This window comes from Leptidea sinapis, chromosome 6 (genome assembly GCF_905404315.1).
Source record: "Leptidea sinapis chromosome 6, ilLepSina1.1, whole genome shotgun sequence".
Lineage (NCBI taxonomy): Eukaryota > Metazoa > Arthropoda > Insecta > Lepidoptera > Pieridae > Leptidea > Leptidea sinapis.
The window spans coordinates 14,270,350-14,289,198 of record NC_066270.1 but is presented as its reverse complement, the minus strand read 5'-3'; the positions used below and the strand labels follow the sequence as shown (position 1 = coordinate 14,289,198).

General features: G+C 33.9%; 2 protein-coding genes across 2 annotated transcripts in view; both read left to right on the top strand.

Annotated features, from left to right (window-relative positions):
• Positions 1-5,165, top strand: part of LOC126965034 (alkylglycerol monooxygenase-like) — a 49,050-nt gene extending 43,885 nt beyond the window's left edge. Inside the window, exons 9-10 of the mRNA XM_050808461.1 lie at positions 53-166; positions 1,771-5,165. Of these exons, the coding sequence (XP_050664418.1) occupies positions 53-166; positions 1,771-2,031 (375 nt within the window). The 3' untranslated portion in view covers positions 2,032-5,165. The remainder of the gene's footprint in view (positions 1-52; positions 167-1,770) is intronic.
• Positions 5,166-16,186: 11,021 nt separating this feature from the next.
• LOC126965114 (uncharacterized) overlaps positions 16,187-18,849 on the top strand; it is a 36,630-nt gene continuing 33,967 nt past the window's right edge. Inside the window, exon 1 of the mRNA XM_050808579.1 lies at positions 16,187-16,322. The gene's annotated coding sequence lies outside the window, so the exon portion shown is untranslated. The remainder of the gene's footprint in view (positions 16,323-18,849) is intronic.

Sequence of the window (18,849 nt, the reverse complement as noted above, 5' to 3'; positions counted from 1 at the left end):
GAGTATTGTGTTGCTGAATATTATATTGACTAAAGTATAATTTGCATTTCAGATTCAACAAAGGGATAAATATGACGTCATTCTACCAGCTTGGTGTAGTGTCTACATAGTTTTACACTACGCTGTTGTTTTATATGGATTCTTTGAACTTGCGTCTAGATATATGGTAAGTTTATATGGCCATGCGTTTTGTGGTCAGTGAACACGATTACTTCGTTGTGAAGACGTATCTTTTCCCACAGTAAAACTACTACTTTTTTTATTGAAAAGGAGGACAAACGAGCGTACGGGTCACCGGGTGTTAAGTGATCATCGCCGCCCACACTCTCTTGCAACACCAGAGTTATCACAGGAGCGTTGCCGACCTTTAAGGAAGGTGTACGCGCTTTTTTTGAAGATATCCATGTCGTATCTTTCCTTAAAACCGCACGTTAGTAGTACGTGAAAGAAAGCACTGTGGAGGATTGCCACACATCTAGATTGTGGGGATGATATCCTAGTTTGTGGCGTGTCATGCGAAGGTGGAATTTGGCAGCAGGAATCAGGTGAAACAGCTCTTTGGAACACTCCCCGTGATAGATGCGATAGAAGACTCAAAATGAAGAGACGTCTCTACGTAAGACGTGATCCAACCCATCACAGAGCACTGGGTCCCCGACAATTCAACCAGTAACTAAACTAACTGAACTAAACAGTACTTGGAATATTGTCTCGTGGTTTAAAAAAATCACTCGTCTTCATTAACACATTCAAAATTCATCCTAAAGTGTTTTACCTTTGCCCAAAATGCCGGCTAGATTATGGGAACCACAACGGCGCCTATTTCAGGAGCAGTTATGTGTAAGCATTACTATGTTTCGCTCTGAAGGCCGTAGCTAGTAATATTAGTATCTTATGTTTCAAGGTGACGAGCGCAATTGTAGTGCCGCTCAGAATTTCTGGATTTTTCAAGAATCCTGAGCAGAACTGCATTGTAATGTGCAGGGTGTATCAATTACCATCAGCTGAACGTCCTGCTCGTCTCGTCCCTTTTTAACATAAAAAACACCTAACATAGGCACATTCGCTGCCCATGTGCTTGTGTTCCGCTTTAGTTTTATGACCCAAAATGAAAGCACAAATTGCAGTGCCGCTCAGAATATTGAATAAATGACAGCGTATTTACAATCTGTTGACTTTTCTTTATATAAACCGTCCTTTTTTTGAGTCTTATACATTTATATAAATAGCGATTTATATAATAACTTTGTTGTAAGGTCATTTCAACAGCGGCGCCTAAACACTGATAGCAAAATATCTTCCGCCATTAAAATTTATTAAATTGTTAGTTTACATTTCCTATACTATACATGGAAATAATTTAGATTTTTTTCTGTTTTTTATTCTTGTTATGTTATCATAACCTTCTATTTCATTTTGTTTTTTTTAATGACAATAAGGGACGAGACGCGCATGACGTTCAGCTGATGGTTATTAATACACCCTGCCCTTTACAATGCGGTGCCGCTCAAACTTTTGGAAAAACACATTTTCTCAGTAATTTTACTAACTACGGCGGCCATCAGACCCAAACACAATAATGCTTAAACATTACTGCTTCACGGTAGAAATAGGTGCCGTTGTGGTACCTATAATCTAGCAGGCATCCTGTGCAAAGGAGCCTTCAACTAGTAAATGCTCTTAGACGCCCTTGGGCCTGCGACTACCCTATTCTATTATGCCCTGGGAAGCACAAGGCAACAAAATTTAATTTATACTTTTATTTTCCAGGGAATGACTCCAATATCCGTTCTTATCTTCGTAGTCTACATTATGGCATCACTCACCATAATTGGAATGCTATTAGATAATTCTAAATACGCGCCTCTATTGGAAGTCCTGCGATGTTCCGTGCTGGCATTCCTGACAAGAAACGTGACCTCACCAACACCCGCCACGACAGCTCTTCAAATATTCTACGTAGCATCAGCTATGTTTTGGTGTCTGAATACCATGAAACTCTTGGAGATTAAGAGAGCCAAATTAGAGTAGACTTATTAAATAATTCTCTTTGTTGAAGCTTTTAGTCAAAGAGGATGTAAATTTAAAAGCCTGTAAAATTTAAATTTGGTTTCGTATAAAACGTGCAGTGATTTGACATAAGCTTGAGTTATAGTAATAGAGCAAGAGCCCGTGGACCCCAGACCTACGTCATTTTATAAAAGCTGAAAGTTTGTCAGCGCATGCTCCCAACACAGGTAAGAACGATGATGCATTATGGAGTTTGGGTTTCAGTTGGTTTGCTTTCGCAGGTAAACGGTACTAAAGGTGTGTAAAATACCGATCTAAATACATCAAAGAATAAAGTGATATTTTTCGGTATTAACTTACAGAAGACCAGACAGAATAAATTAAAAATTGTAGGTACTTGTAGCATCGAATGTCTTTTCTTAGAATGTTTTCAAAATTTACATAGACTATCAATTATATAAGTCTGCGCCAAAAAGTTTATTTGTATAAGTCATTCTAATCACGAATCTCTTCTTACGATTTACAATGTTTGTCTGGAGAGGGGTTGGAACTATCAAAAGTGTCTGGCTAATGAGGAAACATCATCTACTTATTACCTAAGTATTATATATAAAAATCAGCTTTTATACTATGACGTAAGTAAAATTAAAATTTCGTGACCATTATGGGTGTCTGGCAAGGGGTTGCCACGATGGTAAGTGTCTGGCAATGAATAACGTGATTTTTAATAATATTCTGAAGGTAATACCGAAAAATCGCACTTTATTCTTTGATGTATTTAGAACGGTATTTTACACACCTTTAGTACCGTTTACCTGCCAAAGCCACTGCAACCCAAACTCCATAATGGACTGTCTGACTGACTGGATATCTTTCCTACCTGTGTTGGGAGCATGCGCTAACAAACTTTCAGCTTTTATAAAATGACGTAGGTCTGGGATCCACGGGCTCTTAGACCATAATTACAGTATCGCGATTGCTGACGCAGTGTAATCCAGCTAAGTTTGAAAGCGAACAGTTGCTTATAACAAAGTAGATATGTCCTTTTTTTTACAAGATTATTGCTGTCATCTGTCAATCTGTAAATGACTGCACGTTTCACACAATAGAGTGAATTGCTTTTTTCTTAGAGAGTTTCGCTAGGCTGCTCTAAGTTTGTTAAAAATCAATTGTTTGTCTGTAAATTCGGTTTACATGCAATAATTTTACATGATAACGTCATAAGAAAATATCTTTTTATACTATCGTTAATATGATCCATAATAATTTATTAGTCAAAGTTTTAATATGACTTATTATGCATTACACCAATAAAATCTGAAAACAAAATTTTATGAACGATGCGGGGCTCGAACCCACATCCTCTGGCGTTCCGTGCCAGTGCTCTTCCAACTGAGCTAACCGTTCAAGGTTTTTTTTTCAAATTTTATTTGTGAATTAATCCTAGAAGTGAGGCTTATCACTTTAAAAAACATAACAAACTATTATGCATTTTTTTTTTATTATCAAAGAACAAGATGCGAAAGCCGAACGCTTGAGCCGTTCGGGCCTCTCTATCGCTTGTTCGGCTCTGTCGCTCACACGATCATGTGGAACGTGACATTTTTTGTGCATGCAGCGGGCGTTCATCATTTATTAGACATTATCACGTTAAAAATGTTAAATTAATTGTGTTTTTAAACCCAAAAACATTCAAGCTATAAAATACGTAAATCCATCCTTGCTTTGTGTTATAAATAAGCTTTTTAAGTCTTTTCTTTTCAGTGCCTTTGAGCATAACTATTATTCCTTCATAACATAAATAACATAGTTGGTAAATATGGCTAGAAGACTGAATTATTAATCGTAGTGTATCAATTGTGAAAATATATTCTTATTCTTCTGTTAAAATCTTAATAAATTGTGAATTATCCATTTATAACAATGACGTTCTATGGGACGTCATTGATTTATAACATCTATTATGTATGTCTTTTAAACATAATAATAATAGTTTTAACTCTTTTTCAAAATTTCTTTATTATTGGCACGGACGAGTAAAAAAAGAAGGACTCCGCGCCGTGATATTAGCAAGTGAAGCACCGTTATGCTAGTGTGTGTGCGGTTACGGGGGATACTAGTTACATATTTTTTTCTCCCTTAAATAATCATACATCGCCACATATCGTTTTTACACTTTCTCACAATGCACGACGGCAGTTTTAAAATATTTTATTGAGACGCAAACTGATCTGTGTCAGACGATGACAATTCTCATAATGGCCGCCTATCGGCCTGTAGTATTGTAAGTGTGCGCGTGGGGCTATGTATTTACACGTTAATCGCCTTGTTTTGGTGCTACACTGTTATATAAGGTGACACGGAGTCCTTATTTTTTTAATAGTCCGTGATGTAATTTTTATTAAAATTTCGATGTTATATAAAACTATTTTTGATAATATAAAAATAAGTTCATATAAGGCTATAATTTTAAGTAATAAAATGAGAAACTTGATCATGTTCAAATTTTATATTTATAACTATATTTTTCATGATTTTTAATTGCATACTTAATGGGAACAAAATATTTCCTATGTGCCAAATAAATACATAACTTATATAATTAGAAATGATTAAATGTTAATATTATGACATTATTTTAAGGCTACTACTTAATGTATTATGTAATGAAATATCTTTTTAATGTTCATTAAATTATATTTTTTTTAAATAACAGTTTTAAATAGTTGTATAACACTAGCGTGCGCAGTGCCAAACAATAATAGAAACTTAGATCATTTATATATGACTAAATAGACTTTGACAGCTGTGAAAACGTCGAAAAAAATTGAATTTAAAAAATACCTCTATTTTGAGAAATTCACGCACAGTAACACAAAGTGTCATATAATTCGCGAGTGTAAGACGTAACTTGTCACGCACACTTAACTAATATTCCTGGCTTGTTTTTATCGGTTTTCAAACAGCAAGAGTCTATCTAGACGTGTTAGTTATCTTAGATTACAAATTAAACTAAGAGATACACAAAAGACCTGTTATTATTATGAAGTAGGTACTTATAGACTTAATGATGAAGTTATTGTAACATTATGATTACTGACATAGTACATATCACCTTATCAGTTATTGTGCATAAATATAAAATATTTTGATTATTAATGTGTTTTATTACCACAAGTATTAGGCACCACAAGTACCTACCGCCAATTCACCATACCATATATTATAGTGAAGGCGGCAACGACCCACCCCACGTCGCCGCCACAAATAAAATTAGTCAATTAACTAGATTTCTGTCAAACACACAATATCAAAAGTGTTCCAGGAAACGTTTCGATAGAAAGCTGTTTTTTTAGTATGTGAGCCATGTATGTTTCGATTATGAGATTAACGATTAAAATATATTGTAAAGGTATCTTCAAAAATGGAAAAGTAGTAAATGACAGAATAAACAGTAGTATTTGAAAACAAAATTTATGACCGATGAATGAATCCGCGACCTCTGGCGTTCAGTGCGAGCGCACTTCGAGTGACGTTCATAAATAATAAATAACATGAGTTTAAGATAAAAAAAATGTTATTTGGAAGAGCGACAATATGCAAATATTGGGGTTGAACAGGCTATGAACTGTTAAGTAGATCCTGTAGATAAAGCCACAACCTGAGAGTTGAACAAAGACATTGCAAGATCAGTGGAAGAGCGCTCGCACGGTACTCGAGAGAATTATCATTTTAAATAAATGAACAGTAGAAAACAATCCAAAAAACTACAAAATTAATAATAATCAAAGAAAAAGTTTTTTATTTAGACGAAATGAAATAAAAACAGGGGATGTTAATTCGGAGAAAATTTGTAAAATATCTCAACAAAAGTCCGTTACTAAAATATTTTTCTCTTAATTCACACATAATTAATATGTATCTGTAAAAGTACTCGATGTATAACATTAAACAGAAAAGGAAAATAAAAGATAGTTAATGTTGAAAGCTGAAACTCTATCGATGGCTGAAACTTTATCATGATGAAGTGTGTGGAGACGATGTTCTCAATTTCACATAAATCTTGAGTCAATGAAGTGGCGAGTCAATAAATCTTTGGTAAGTAGCGAACAATTAATCAAAACAAATCTAGAGGTTGGCTCCATTTTTCGGAACGAGTGCCAAATTATTACATTGTGGTGTTGGTTTTATAAGAAAAATAATTATTGCAGTGGAGTAGCGTGCCTTGGCGGGGCCCCGTATAGAACTTTGCTTGGGGGCCCTTATGAAGGGTAGATTAATGATTAAAGAAAATTATTAATTAAAGATTTCTCACAAAAGACAAAAAATGTTTGCATAAAATTAAAAGAAATATTTATTCATCATAGTTATCTATCTGTCACTTTTTCCAAAGTTTAAACAAACAATTCAAAATTAAATATAGTGTATATTTGCCGTTTTGCTTGCTTGCTTGCTTTATTTTATGAAAATACGGGACGAGACAAGCAGGACGTTCAGCTGATGGTAATTGATACGCCCTGTCCATTACAATGCAGTGCCGCTCAGGATTCTTGGAAAGCCCAATAAATCTGAGCGGCACTACAATTGCGCTCGTCACCTTGAGATATAAGATCTTAAATCTCGTTTGCCCGTAATTTTACTAGCTACGGCCGAAATACAGTAATGTTACACATTACTGCTTCACGGCAGAAATAGGTGCCTAATTGCTTACGCACGTGGGGGGCCCCCGGGACCAGCGGTGGTGTAATCACTGTAAGCTCTGCATTACACTTTACTTATCTTCATTATATTTAATACTAGCTGAAACCCGCGACTACGTCCGTGTTCACACATGACTGAGCACGTTTTCAGACACAAAAACCGAAAGTGCCGTACGGCACACTACGCCCTGATCAAGTTCTGACCATTATTTGGTTTATAAGATGGTTGATTTCGCAGTGTCTTATAACTCTTTTCAATAGCTTTCTGATACATTCACTCAAATCATCCTAATTATAAGCAATCTACTAATATACTTAAAATAATACGGATTTACAGCGGTCTGTCGCCAAATCATGCCGATCTGAGGCATACCGCGGCGCTGGTTGCCGATTTCAGAAGGTTAAATAAAGATATCATAATAATTTGTTTTCGATAAGGGCTAAGAGTCAAGGAAATAAAACTTAAGAGACCTTTGACTGAGATCTATTAAGTGTACTTAGACTTTGCTTACGTTAAACTTAGCTGTGTGTAAACTTGTTTTTGATTTCGTTTGTATTGTCATATGACAGCTGAAATTATGTTTAAATATTATATTGCTCTCGGATCCCTTCTTGTGATGATGTGAGTAAATGTTATCTTAACTTTAGTACAGGGTCACTCAATTGACAAACCACTTTTGTTTTTCATTCATCAAGTTACATAAAATGGTATATACAAACATAGAAATAATACATCGCAAATCGCTTAAGTTTCCGGGTCGTTGAGGAAAATAATACAAATTAGGAACAATAAAATTGGAATGAAATTGGATATTACAGCAGCGGAGACGAATGGTGAATAATAATAGGAATAATTATTATTCGAAATTGATTTTATGGATGGCTAATGGTGGCAATTCCCTTAATACATCTTTTATATAATAACCAATAAGTGCGTGTTGCACGTTTTAGCTTTAAATATTTTATGAAAATACGGTAGGAGACGAGCAGAACGTTCTGCTGATGGTAATTGATACGCCCTACCCATAACAAAGCAGTGCCTTTTCGGATTCTTGAAAAACCTTGAGCGGCACTCGTCATCTTGCCGTATAAATATAATAATATGTAATTATTCAAAAAAAACTAATCTTATAACTATACTTACAATACTATGGACTACAAAAAATTAAAACTATCATTACGTGGAAGCGTACGAAGAATACTGGCAGTATTTTCGCTGTAGCTAAGCACATAGGATGTTAAGTCTCATTTGCCCAGTAATTTAGCTTAAACTAGCTTAAACTTTAACTAACACTGTTTACACATTACTGCTTCACGGCAGAAAAAGGCGCCGTTGTGGTACCCTTAATCTAGCCGGCATCCTGTGATAATCAGCCACTGGTAAAAAAAATCATATGCATTTGTCGAATTATTGATATAATTCCCGTGTTAGTTGATCTGAATACATTCGAGAGACATTTTCTGAAGGCCATAAAAAACCGATATCTATTTCGTGTATTGTATTTAAGATTATTTTCCAATCGGTCTTCAAGCCATGAAACAGCATTTTACCATTTGTTCTGTAATAATAACCAGTCCTTCCACAAATTCTATAGATAAGGATCTATAGAATTTGTCGTCAACACAATGCCCTGCTACTCGATAATAGTGGAGTACCGTCATCTGTTTATAAATCGAAATCGGGATTATATAAATTCCTTAATTATGAAATGAAATTGGAAATGAAATGAAATTTATTTATTTGAATCGTGGTAACGTAGTTCCTAACAATTGATAGAAGCACAGCACAATTCGCCAATTAATGAGCATACAAACTTACATAGCTATAATTCAATTATCTTCTTAATATAATATATAATTACGTGACATGTTGTTTGTCCGCGATGGACTCCTAAACAAATGAACGGATTTTAATGGAGATTACATCATGGAGTGCAGTTGAGTCCAACTTGAGAGATAGGATAGTTTTTATTTCGATTAGGGACCCATAATTAGTTTTATTTACAATATTTGTTTTGGATGGACATATTTTCTATGAGAGAATTTACTGACGCACGGTTTGATAGTTCCGCTGTGAAACAATTTCATTATACACTGGCCTTCAAAAGTAAGTATCACACTTTTAAAATTGGGATTACGTTTTAAGTTCACAAGATATACTTTCGAAATAAAAAGGACTCCAAAGAGAATTTTATTTTGTATATAAAAACTTTATAGTCGGTAACCTTCTTTTAAGAATTGGCTGAAAAAAAACTTCAAAAACAAAACCATTCCTTCTTCAAAGTGGACGTTTCCGAATTACAATTTTACCATTCACATTTTTCTTTCTGTTTTAAATTTTTTTCAAGATCGATGGATCTTGTTTTAAAAATTTATGCTAAAAAGCACATAACATTTATTTATCATGCCTCTTTCAGTTGAAGAATGTGCTAGGATCATGGCTTTTCTGGAACTAGGCATCAGTATGCGTCGCACTGCAAGAATGGTGGGTGTGACGGTACGAACGGTCCAGAAGGTAAAGCGAAGGTACGAAGAGACTGGACACCATCTGAGGAGACCTTGTAATGGCAGACACAGGTGTACCAGTGCCCGAGAAGATCATTATATTATTTCCACTGTGTTAAGAAATCGCCACCAAAATTCAGTTGAAGTCCAGCAACAGCTACTTCAGACCCGAAGGGACTACATTAGTGACAGTACAGTGAGAAGAAGACTTGCTGAAGCAAATTTGAAACCCCGAAGACCAGTGCGTGGCCCAAAACTCGAGAGACAGCATCCAGTAGCGAGACTGCGATACGCCAGTGAACACATGCAGTGGGATGAAGAAGAATGGTCAAGAATTTTGTTTGCAGATGAGTCTCGATTCTCCCTTTACACTTCTGATGGAAGGCGAAGTGTTTTCAGCGATACCTTCAAGCCTGCATCTCAGAAAGAGTCCAATACGGTGGAGGCAGTGTACATGTATGGGCTGGCATATCTTCAGAAGGTCGCACAGAGCTAATAGCCATAGAAAATGGCACCTTCACTGGGCAAAGATATGCTCAAGCGATTCTCAATGAGTATGCAGAGCCGTACTTAGCAAATATGGGTGATGGATCGATGATGATGCCTGATAATGCCCGGCCACACACGGCTCATATCGTACAAGAGTATATTCAGGAGGTCGGTATCAGCGTAATGGCTTGGCCATCAAGAAGTCCTGATCTCAACCCGATTGAACACGCCTGGGATGAGCTTGGGAGGCTAGTCAGAAATCGTAGACCACCACCTACTACCCCCAGGTCATTAAAGCAGGCCCTGGTAGAAGAATGGGAGAATATTCCCCAACATCGGCTCCTAAACCTAGTGTTCAGTATGCTAAACCGGCTCGAAGCTGTAATCAGAGCTCAAGGAGGCAATACCAGTTATTAAAAATCAAATAACATGTATTACATTTTAGTTGAATTTTTTTACACTAAACTAAAAATGTCTATTTTCATTATTTTATCTTTTTTAAGTTAAAAATGTTACTAATGTATAATTTTAGTTTCTAAGAATTAAAGCCTATAAAATTTGCAACAAAACGTTTTTAATCTTAAATCTCTACCTTCTATAGTTAAGAAAAAAAAAATAATTTGAAAAGTGTGATACTTACTTTTGCAGGCCAGTGTAGTTAACAACAGGGAGCAATTACGTTCTATACATAATATAGAACGTTATTGACAGGGAGCATATTATACAAAATAATTGTTGATGTTTTGAAATATTATTGACGAATTCATAAAAAAATAGTTTTTATTCAGTATGCATAGAACAACGTCTGTCAGGTCAGCTAGTATAATATAAAATAAACATTATTTTGTAGGTACCACTCTCAGATACTACTTACTTTTAAATATATCTCAAGGAGACATGCGCAATTGTAGTGCCGCTCAGAATTTTTGGATTTTTCAAAAATCCTGACGGCACCGCTTTGTAATGGGCAGGGCGTATCAATTACCTTCAGCTGAACATCCTGCTCGTTTCGTCCTTTATTGTCAGAATAAAATAAATATATAAATACCTTTATGGACTTAAAATAGAGATTACCAAAACGTTCCTTGGATTATTTTCTAACTTGAAATCTAAAGAGTATAGATAAAATACTTATTACATTCTATATTCCACGGACAACATATACAGGCTTAACACTGCTAAGAGAGCCAGGCATTTATAGTAAACCAATTTTAATTCTCAACAAAAATATAACATCTCTCGTTTATCATGCTTAGTTGTTACTGCCGATATTAATACCATCTTTGTGCTGCAGCAGAGGGATATTCCCGCTATTTATAACCTAGGTTAATTTTAATACGACTCGTACGATTTGTTATGTTTTTAAAGTGATAACCCTCACTTCTAGGATTAATACGCAAATAAAATTTGAAAATCTAAATTTTATGAACGATGCGGGACTCGAACCCAGAACGTCCGGCGTTCCGTGCCGGTGCTCTAACGAACTGAGCTAACCGTTCGAGTGACGTTTCGTTATAAGATCTTGTATGCTTTGTTGAACTCTCAGGTTGTGGCTTCGTATGCCCTAGTCACCCGGGTTAGGACAGGAGACAATTAGGTTTAATTATAAGAATCTTATTAACAGGATTTAAGTTATTAGGTATTTTCCATTTTTTAACTCATGCTATATTTAAAGCCTTATTGTTTATATGAGTGGGAATAATTATTCATACAATAAATGATAATCAACATATTCGAATAATAGGGGGGAGTTCAATTTATATTCCTTATACATCTTTATGTATATATAATATTATAATTTAAACAATAGCTACACTAAAATTTTAAATAGATCAGACAGAAAATATTCCACACGCACATAACATATACTCACATGCACCCAAAACTCACGAACACACACAGTATCGCACGCACATACACACTGACACTTAGGTACATACATTTATCATTTAAGTTAATAATTTAAAAAAAAGTACTTACCTGTTCTTTAAGACTTAAAAATTGTAATTGTAAATCTATGTCGCTGTATTGTTAAGGTGTTCAAAAATAACTTTCCCATTATTTAAATTGTAAATTTTTATTCATTTCATAACTTTATAATTATTTCACTACCACGTCAATAAAACTTTTGTTAATAATAACACATTGCTGAAATGGAAGAGCGGAGACACCTGGTACAGGCATTGCCTAAAAGGTGCCTCCGGCCACTAACTGCTGTAAACATATTTTTTTTAAGAAAAATAAATTATTATTATTAATTATAAAATGTTTTAAGTTTATCTTCACGTGGAGCAAGGTCATTGGCATGTATTAACGCCTTAAGACATACCCTCGCCCTTAAAACCGAAACAATGCTAGCACATTACTTTTACACGGTAGACCAAAGCGCTGCCACCTACTTAGCATCCTGTGCGACGAAGCCTCAAAATATACGAAATTTTGTAATAAATATGCATAATGCATGCATAAGCATCTTTCGACGAAAATAGCGAAAGTAAACTCAACTTTAAGAACGTTGTGTAAAGAACTTTGATGATAATTGAGAGAACTTTTTTCTAGAATTATTAATAAATTCTTCCTCTCGAACAATATAAAACCTTGAAAAATAAGGAAACCTGAATAAAGTAACGTTAAGATGACAAAACCAACAGTTAATTAAAACGACACATAATTTAAGGAGTGCCTGGAGGAAGCACTCCCTCGTCAAAGACTGTTTTGTCTTTCTCAAGCTTTTGTCAAGATTCTTATATTATAAAGTATGTATGTATTTCGGTAAGCTGAATGTAATTAGAATTCCAATTGTTTTTTTATTAAAGTCAAGTTTTAATGTGCTACCTGCTTTTATTAGGCTCCAACTTAAATAAAAAAAATCGTTTATTTCAAAGGTGACCTATACAATTTAGTACCACAGGCTTCCCAGTAAGTTGTCTTAAGACAATTGTATTAGGAATTTCTCGCAACTTGCTTAGCAAATACAAATAAATACAGCGGAAATAAACAAAATTTATAAATTCACACGATTTTTTCTTTTCTAGTGGGTTTCTGTTATGAGCGAAAGTAGAATGTGTATTGTAGGTGTAAATGTGTGTGTGTGTGTGTGTGTGTGTGACCAATAAATCCCAAAAACCATATACAAAAAATTTATTTAATTAATATTACTCAAAATCTTAGAACATAAAAAAAAGACATGGCGCCTCACAATTGGCACATAAGTTGTTACTAAATAGTTCTACGACTACTTCGGACCGTCTTTTCGCGGATATGGATCGGATTCGGATCGGACGTAGTGCGAATGCGCTCCCACACAAATTATCTTGCCCCAAACTAAGCATAGCCCGTACTATGGCCTATTGGTAAAAGACATCAATATGTTTTATACGATATGTATACTTACACATACATAACGACGCATAATTCCTCATAAGAAAGTATTTAATTCCCACAACTTGAACCCGGGACCTGCAGCAAGGTGTACCATAGATATGTAGTACATAGTACAGTTTTATAATACTAGTATCATAGACGTTATCGTAATTCAGCCTTCATCTCGCTCTATCCTATTACCTATTTCTAATTGTCTGGTTTAATAATTATTAATTTATTGAAAATTAAACATTGGTTGAAAGTTTACTAGTGCTGAGATATCGTTCCAAAATTGAATAAATTAATGAATACTTTAGTTAATAACAAAAATTAACTACACATAATGATACAGAAATAATTACAGATCATAATATAAAGAAACAAAAAGATTCTACAAAAAAATATTTTATATATTGATGTTCTAAATTTAAACAATGCTCTCAAAAACAGCTAACTCAACTTCCTCTTGAAGACTGATAATACATGAAAAGCGGATATTGTTTCAAAATTTCACGACTTAGTCGAGAAGAACTACTGAGGTCAAGACATATGTAGGTATTAGTAACTAATAAATAAAGATATATTAGTAACAAACATAAAAAGCCTTATTTTTCATGATTTTACGTTATAAATTGGTAACAGCCCAAAAAATTACCGCCAACTTAACGGCGGTGCCTATAGTTCGCAGCAGCTGACCGAGCAGTGTATAGACTATTACTCATTTGTGCCAGTGCTCCACGCTATTTTGTTTGTTTTGATAAAGCGATTCTTATACCCTTAATGGAATATACTTCCAAAAATTTTTAGTTAAATGTCTATAATGTGAAAAAAAGTTTCACTTTTACTGTGGTTTCATAAAACCACACAATCCTTTTTTTATATCATAAGTATATAAGTACAACAAAATTTCAATGTTTATTTATAAATTTTTTCGCAAAGTAATAAAAATCCTCGGACTTCTTAATATATTAAGTAAAGGCTACGAAGGGATCGAAGAATTTGATCAAGCAATTCAACCCTAAGAAGCCACCCTTTAAGATATCGTCGTACATCAAATATTTGATGAGATGAATAATGTAAGTTTTATACAGTTTGAATAGCCATGTCTCTTTAATATTAAAAATTGATCTTGAAACACAGACATGCATATAATATACTAGCTGACCCGACAGATGTTGTTCTGTAGATAATAATAAAATACTGTTTTATAAGTACTTTCAATAAGTGATGTCACATCAACAATTATTTCGTAAAAAATGCTCCCTGTTGTTATAATGAAATTGTTTCACAGCGGAACTGTCAAACCATGCGTCACTAAATTCTCTCATAGAAAATATGGCCACACAAAAATATTATTGAAAATAAACATAATTATGGGTCCCAAATCAAAATAAAAATTATCCTATCTCTCAAGTTGGACCAAAGTGCACTCCATGAAGTAATACCCATTAAAATCCGTTCATTAGTTTAGGAGTCCATCGCGGACAAACAACGTGTCACGTAATCTATATATATTAAGATTATGCATAAGTCCATTAAGAATGCTGGTACTGGGCAATTTATTTATTTACTACACCACAAATTTGATTAGTTTAGTTAGTAGTAACATAAGTTAGGTTGTAATAATACTATTGACGAAATCACGTGTACTACCAGCTCCTTTGCATAGGATGCGGGTTAGATTATGGGTACCGCAACTGCGCCTATTTCTGCCGTGAAGCAGTAAAATGTAAACGTTATTGTGTTTCGGTGTGAAGAACGCCATAGCTAGTGAAATTACTTGGCAAATGAGACTTAACATCTTATGTCTCAAGGTGACGAGCACAATTGTAGTGCCGCTCAGAATATTTGAGTTTTTCAAGAATCCTGAGCGGCACTGCATTGTAATAGGTAAAGCGTATCAGTTACCATCAGCTGAACGTCGTGCTCAGAGAAGTTGCTTGAATTGATATCATCTGAACTCCACAACCGGACATTACGTCAAAATTCAAAATACCACCTGTGTCATGTAGACGTCTGGCATTCAATTACCGGCCGAACCGATACGACTTACAGCCGTTCCCAATATTCAGTCTATCTCTTACTTGAGATATAAATCGTATAGTTGAATTTCTGTCCCAATAAACATATCGACGGTAACTCATCCTTATGCGTACACGCTGTCTGTCAATGGGATGACGAATAGCTTACCAGCGATAGAAGTTTGTATGGAAATTGCAATCCACGCGTGCCAATATAAGGCGATAAGAATGACTGATCGGGTATATTGGGACAGCTTCAGATTATTGACAGCTAATTACTGACAGTGGAAGGTGGTAATTTATCTCTATCTGTAGATAGTATATTGGGAACGGCCGTAAGAGACCTTGAATCACACTCCCAACTCTCTCTTTTTGCGCTCTTTTTAATAAAAATATACAATATTGTACTGTCATAATAATATAAAATGCTATTGCTATAAAATAATCATAATCTAGTCCCAGGCTGTCCGATCACTTAGATATTCATCTGTAGAGTAGTAGAACTAACGACAGAGACATTTTTTAATAAAACTCACTCACACTCACACAACACTCACGGTTGACTCACACAACACTCACGGTTGACTCACCACTTTCCTTCACTTGAGTCTCTTGCCCGTTTACCCCCTATTACATAAAAAATATTTAAAATACAATATATTTACATAACATAAATAACATATTAGCTACTTTTTATTATAGAATAACAAAATTACATTAAAATATTTACTTGAATAGGTTATATTTTAGGAAAACAGAATGTCTGCTTACCTTTTTCAATTATTTTGATGAGTGGGCGAATACAAACGGCAAAATTCAATAGCCTGAAAGGTTATTCACCAAGTAACGTAAAAGTTAATTCAAATAACATTGAAAAAACAGTCTGCAATAATGTTTACTTTTTATCTTATTCAATTTATTTATAAATAAAGCAACTGACTTATTCAAACATTTTATAGCATTTTAAATGAAATGAAATAGAGTTGTTACTCTTTATAAGTACTTCAGTTTTTTAATTGGCTAAGATTTTCTCGCTGTAGCCAGGGCTTGGTGAACGAAAAGTGTTTTCAGACTCAGTACTTCATTCAGTTCAGTGAAAGTTTCCGTGCAATGAGGTCGCACAGCTAGACCCTTTCAAAGCCATTCTACCGAAACTTTGTGCTAACTAACCTGACTAGGTTAAAAGAATAGTTTTTGTGTTTGATGTTAAATCTATTCAGTGTAATATTTTAAGGTAATTATTATCAAATTATTAAACTAGTGAGTTGTTAGTTATATTTCTATCATTATATTCGCTTGTTTACAGAAAATCTTCACTCAATATTTATTTATTTATTCATGTATAGGAAACAAAGAGTATAAAGTATTAACAGAACTGAAACTCACACTTTCACCAGTGAAGTTTCCAAAAATTATACGATACTTTTAGTTAGAAGGTAACGATAAAAAACACAAATCAAAAGTACCTAATACAAATTAAAGAATAATAACAAGCTATTCATTTATTTATTTATTAAGGCTTACCAACAAGATACATAATTTAACATATACGAATAAGATAAACATTAATAAGTTTTACTATTTACATATCTAAATTAAAGTTATGCACATGGTTACTAAACTAACAAACTAATGCTAAAAACAAATTAGAAAAATAACAATAATGAATTTACTACTAATACTAATTACATAGTTACTAATCTATATTTAAGCCTTTTAATGACAAGGACACCTGTTTTATTATAAATGTTAATATTTGAAAAGATATCAATATTATGATCTAATTTAAATATTGTATTATAGCTTACACATATGATATGAATGGGAAAGTTTAATCCGTAGGTATTTCTATAAATTTTAATTAATATTGGGGAATAAGTACCTATTCGACACTTACATGACGGTACACAAATGCCAATATTTTTAAGAACATCTGAACAGTCTATAAGGTTGTTTATGAGTTTGTTAAGAAAAATCAACTGGGCCGCCTTTCTACGCATTTCCAGGGAATCAATTTCAAGATTAAGTAGCCTTTTTTGGTAATAAATATGATAAGTTTTATTGACATAACTGAGACACGAATTTTTTCTGCACTGATTCTATTCGAGCTATGTATAAGCTATATAAGTTAAACAATACTACAAACTCCTATTATCCAATACTACCATGAATTAGTAACAATGAGTAAAGGCTTCAGAAAAAAAAATTGTACCTTGTATAAAAAAAGGCTTTTTATATTATTTCGTACAGGTACTTATTAAGATAGGTTGCTCTTCTTAAGTGTTAGATGGGGAAAAGTCTTTTCACATATATAGTACCTATGTATATACTTAAAAAAAAACTGGACTATTTGTATCTGGCTGGTCTTGATGACACTAAAAAGGTTAACTTAAAAAGAGAAGCCAATTAGTAAAATACTGTTTCCAGCTTTTTTCGGTTGTTAAGTCTAGAAATTTTACAGCAACTGGACCATGTCAGTCCCTAAAAGATGGCAAAAAGTCATCGAAAAAAATTGGACAAGTATCTTGACTTTTCCCAAACCTAATAACTGAACAAGTCAAATTTTTCTGACACTTCCCGTAATAACGAAACGAAATTTTTGTACTTAACACAATATTAAATTGGTTTATTAATTATAAAAAAAATTAAAACTCAAACACCTTATCATAATAATTATAAGATTATTATTTTTTTATGAAAGAAGAGGACCAACGAGTGTACGGGTTAAGTGATCACCGCCGCTAACATTCTCTTGTAACACTAGAGGAATCACTGGAGCGTTGCCGGCCTTTAAGGAAGGTGTACGCGCTTTTTTTGAAGGTATGTCGGTATGTTGTATCGTCCCGGAAACACCGCACAAGGAAGCTCATTAAACAGCTTTTTCCTTGAAAACCGCTCTGTGGAGTATTTATATATGTGATATTACTACAAATTCTTTACTCATATATATATATTTTATATTTTGTAGTCTGTTATATGTAGATATATTTACGTCTTTAACACATCCCGTAAAAGGTAAACTCAGTAAAATACATAAACATGATAATTAAAACCATTGTGATAGGTGAAAGGTTATTAAAACCAACAAAATGATAAAAAATAACACTTTTTGTATGTAAAGGTTCATCCTACCTCTAGTGGGAAAATAATGGACTCCTACATCAAAGGACAGTACAGATTAGAAATCTTTGGAGGAGGCCTTTGTCCGACACGCCATGTAATAAGTACAGCAATAAAGCATTTCTATTATATATTTTTTTTATATTATCAACCAGATTATTATAAGATAATTTTCTTCAGAGAAAAGTAATAACTTAAATGCATTTATAATACTATTATTACATTAAATTAAAACTATCATTTCGGGGAAGTTTACGCGTTTCCGCGTTGAATAGCTAGGCTGATCCTTTGACGGAAATAGCTACCAACGCTTGGGTTTCCAGTAGCCTTATTGAGAGATAGTACTTTGTACATTCTTCGCGCCTCTAGGCCCCATGAGCCAAGTGTCTCGACACTTTACAGTATCCTCCAAATTCTAAAGCAAAATTTTAATTCAGCATATCATGGTTATTATGAAAAACCTTTTTTTATATCTAAACCCCTTAGAAATTTCGCCATAATTCCACCCTTGATAACCCTCGATGTATAATTAATCAACTGCCTTAATCATTATTTTCCAGACTTCTGGAATTAACAAAATCAAATAAATCCAACAAATAAACCAGTCTATTTTTTTTAATTAAATCAAACCGCCTGACTTT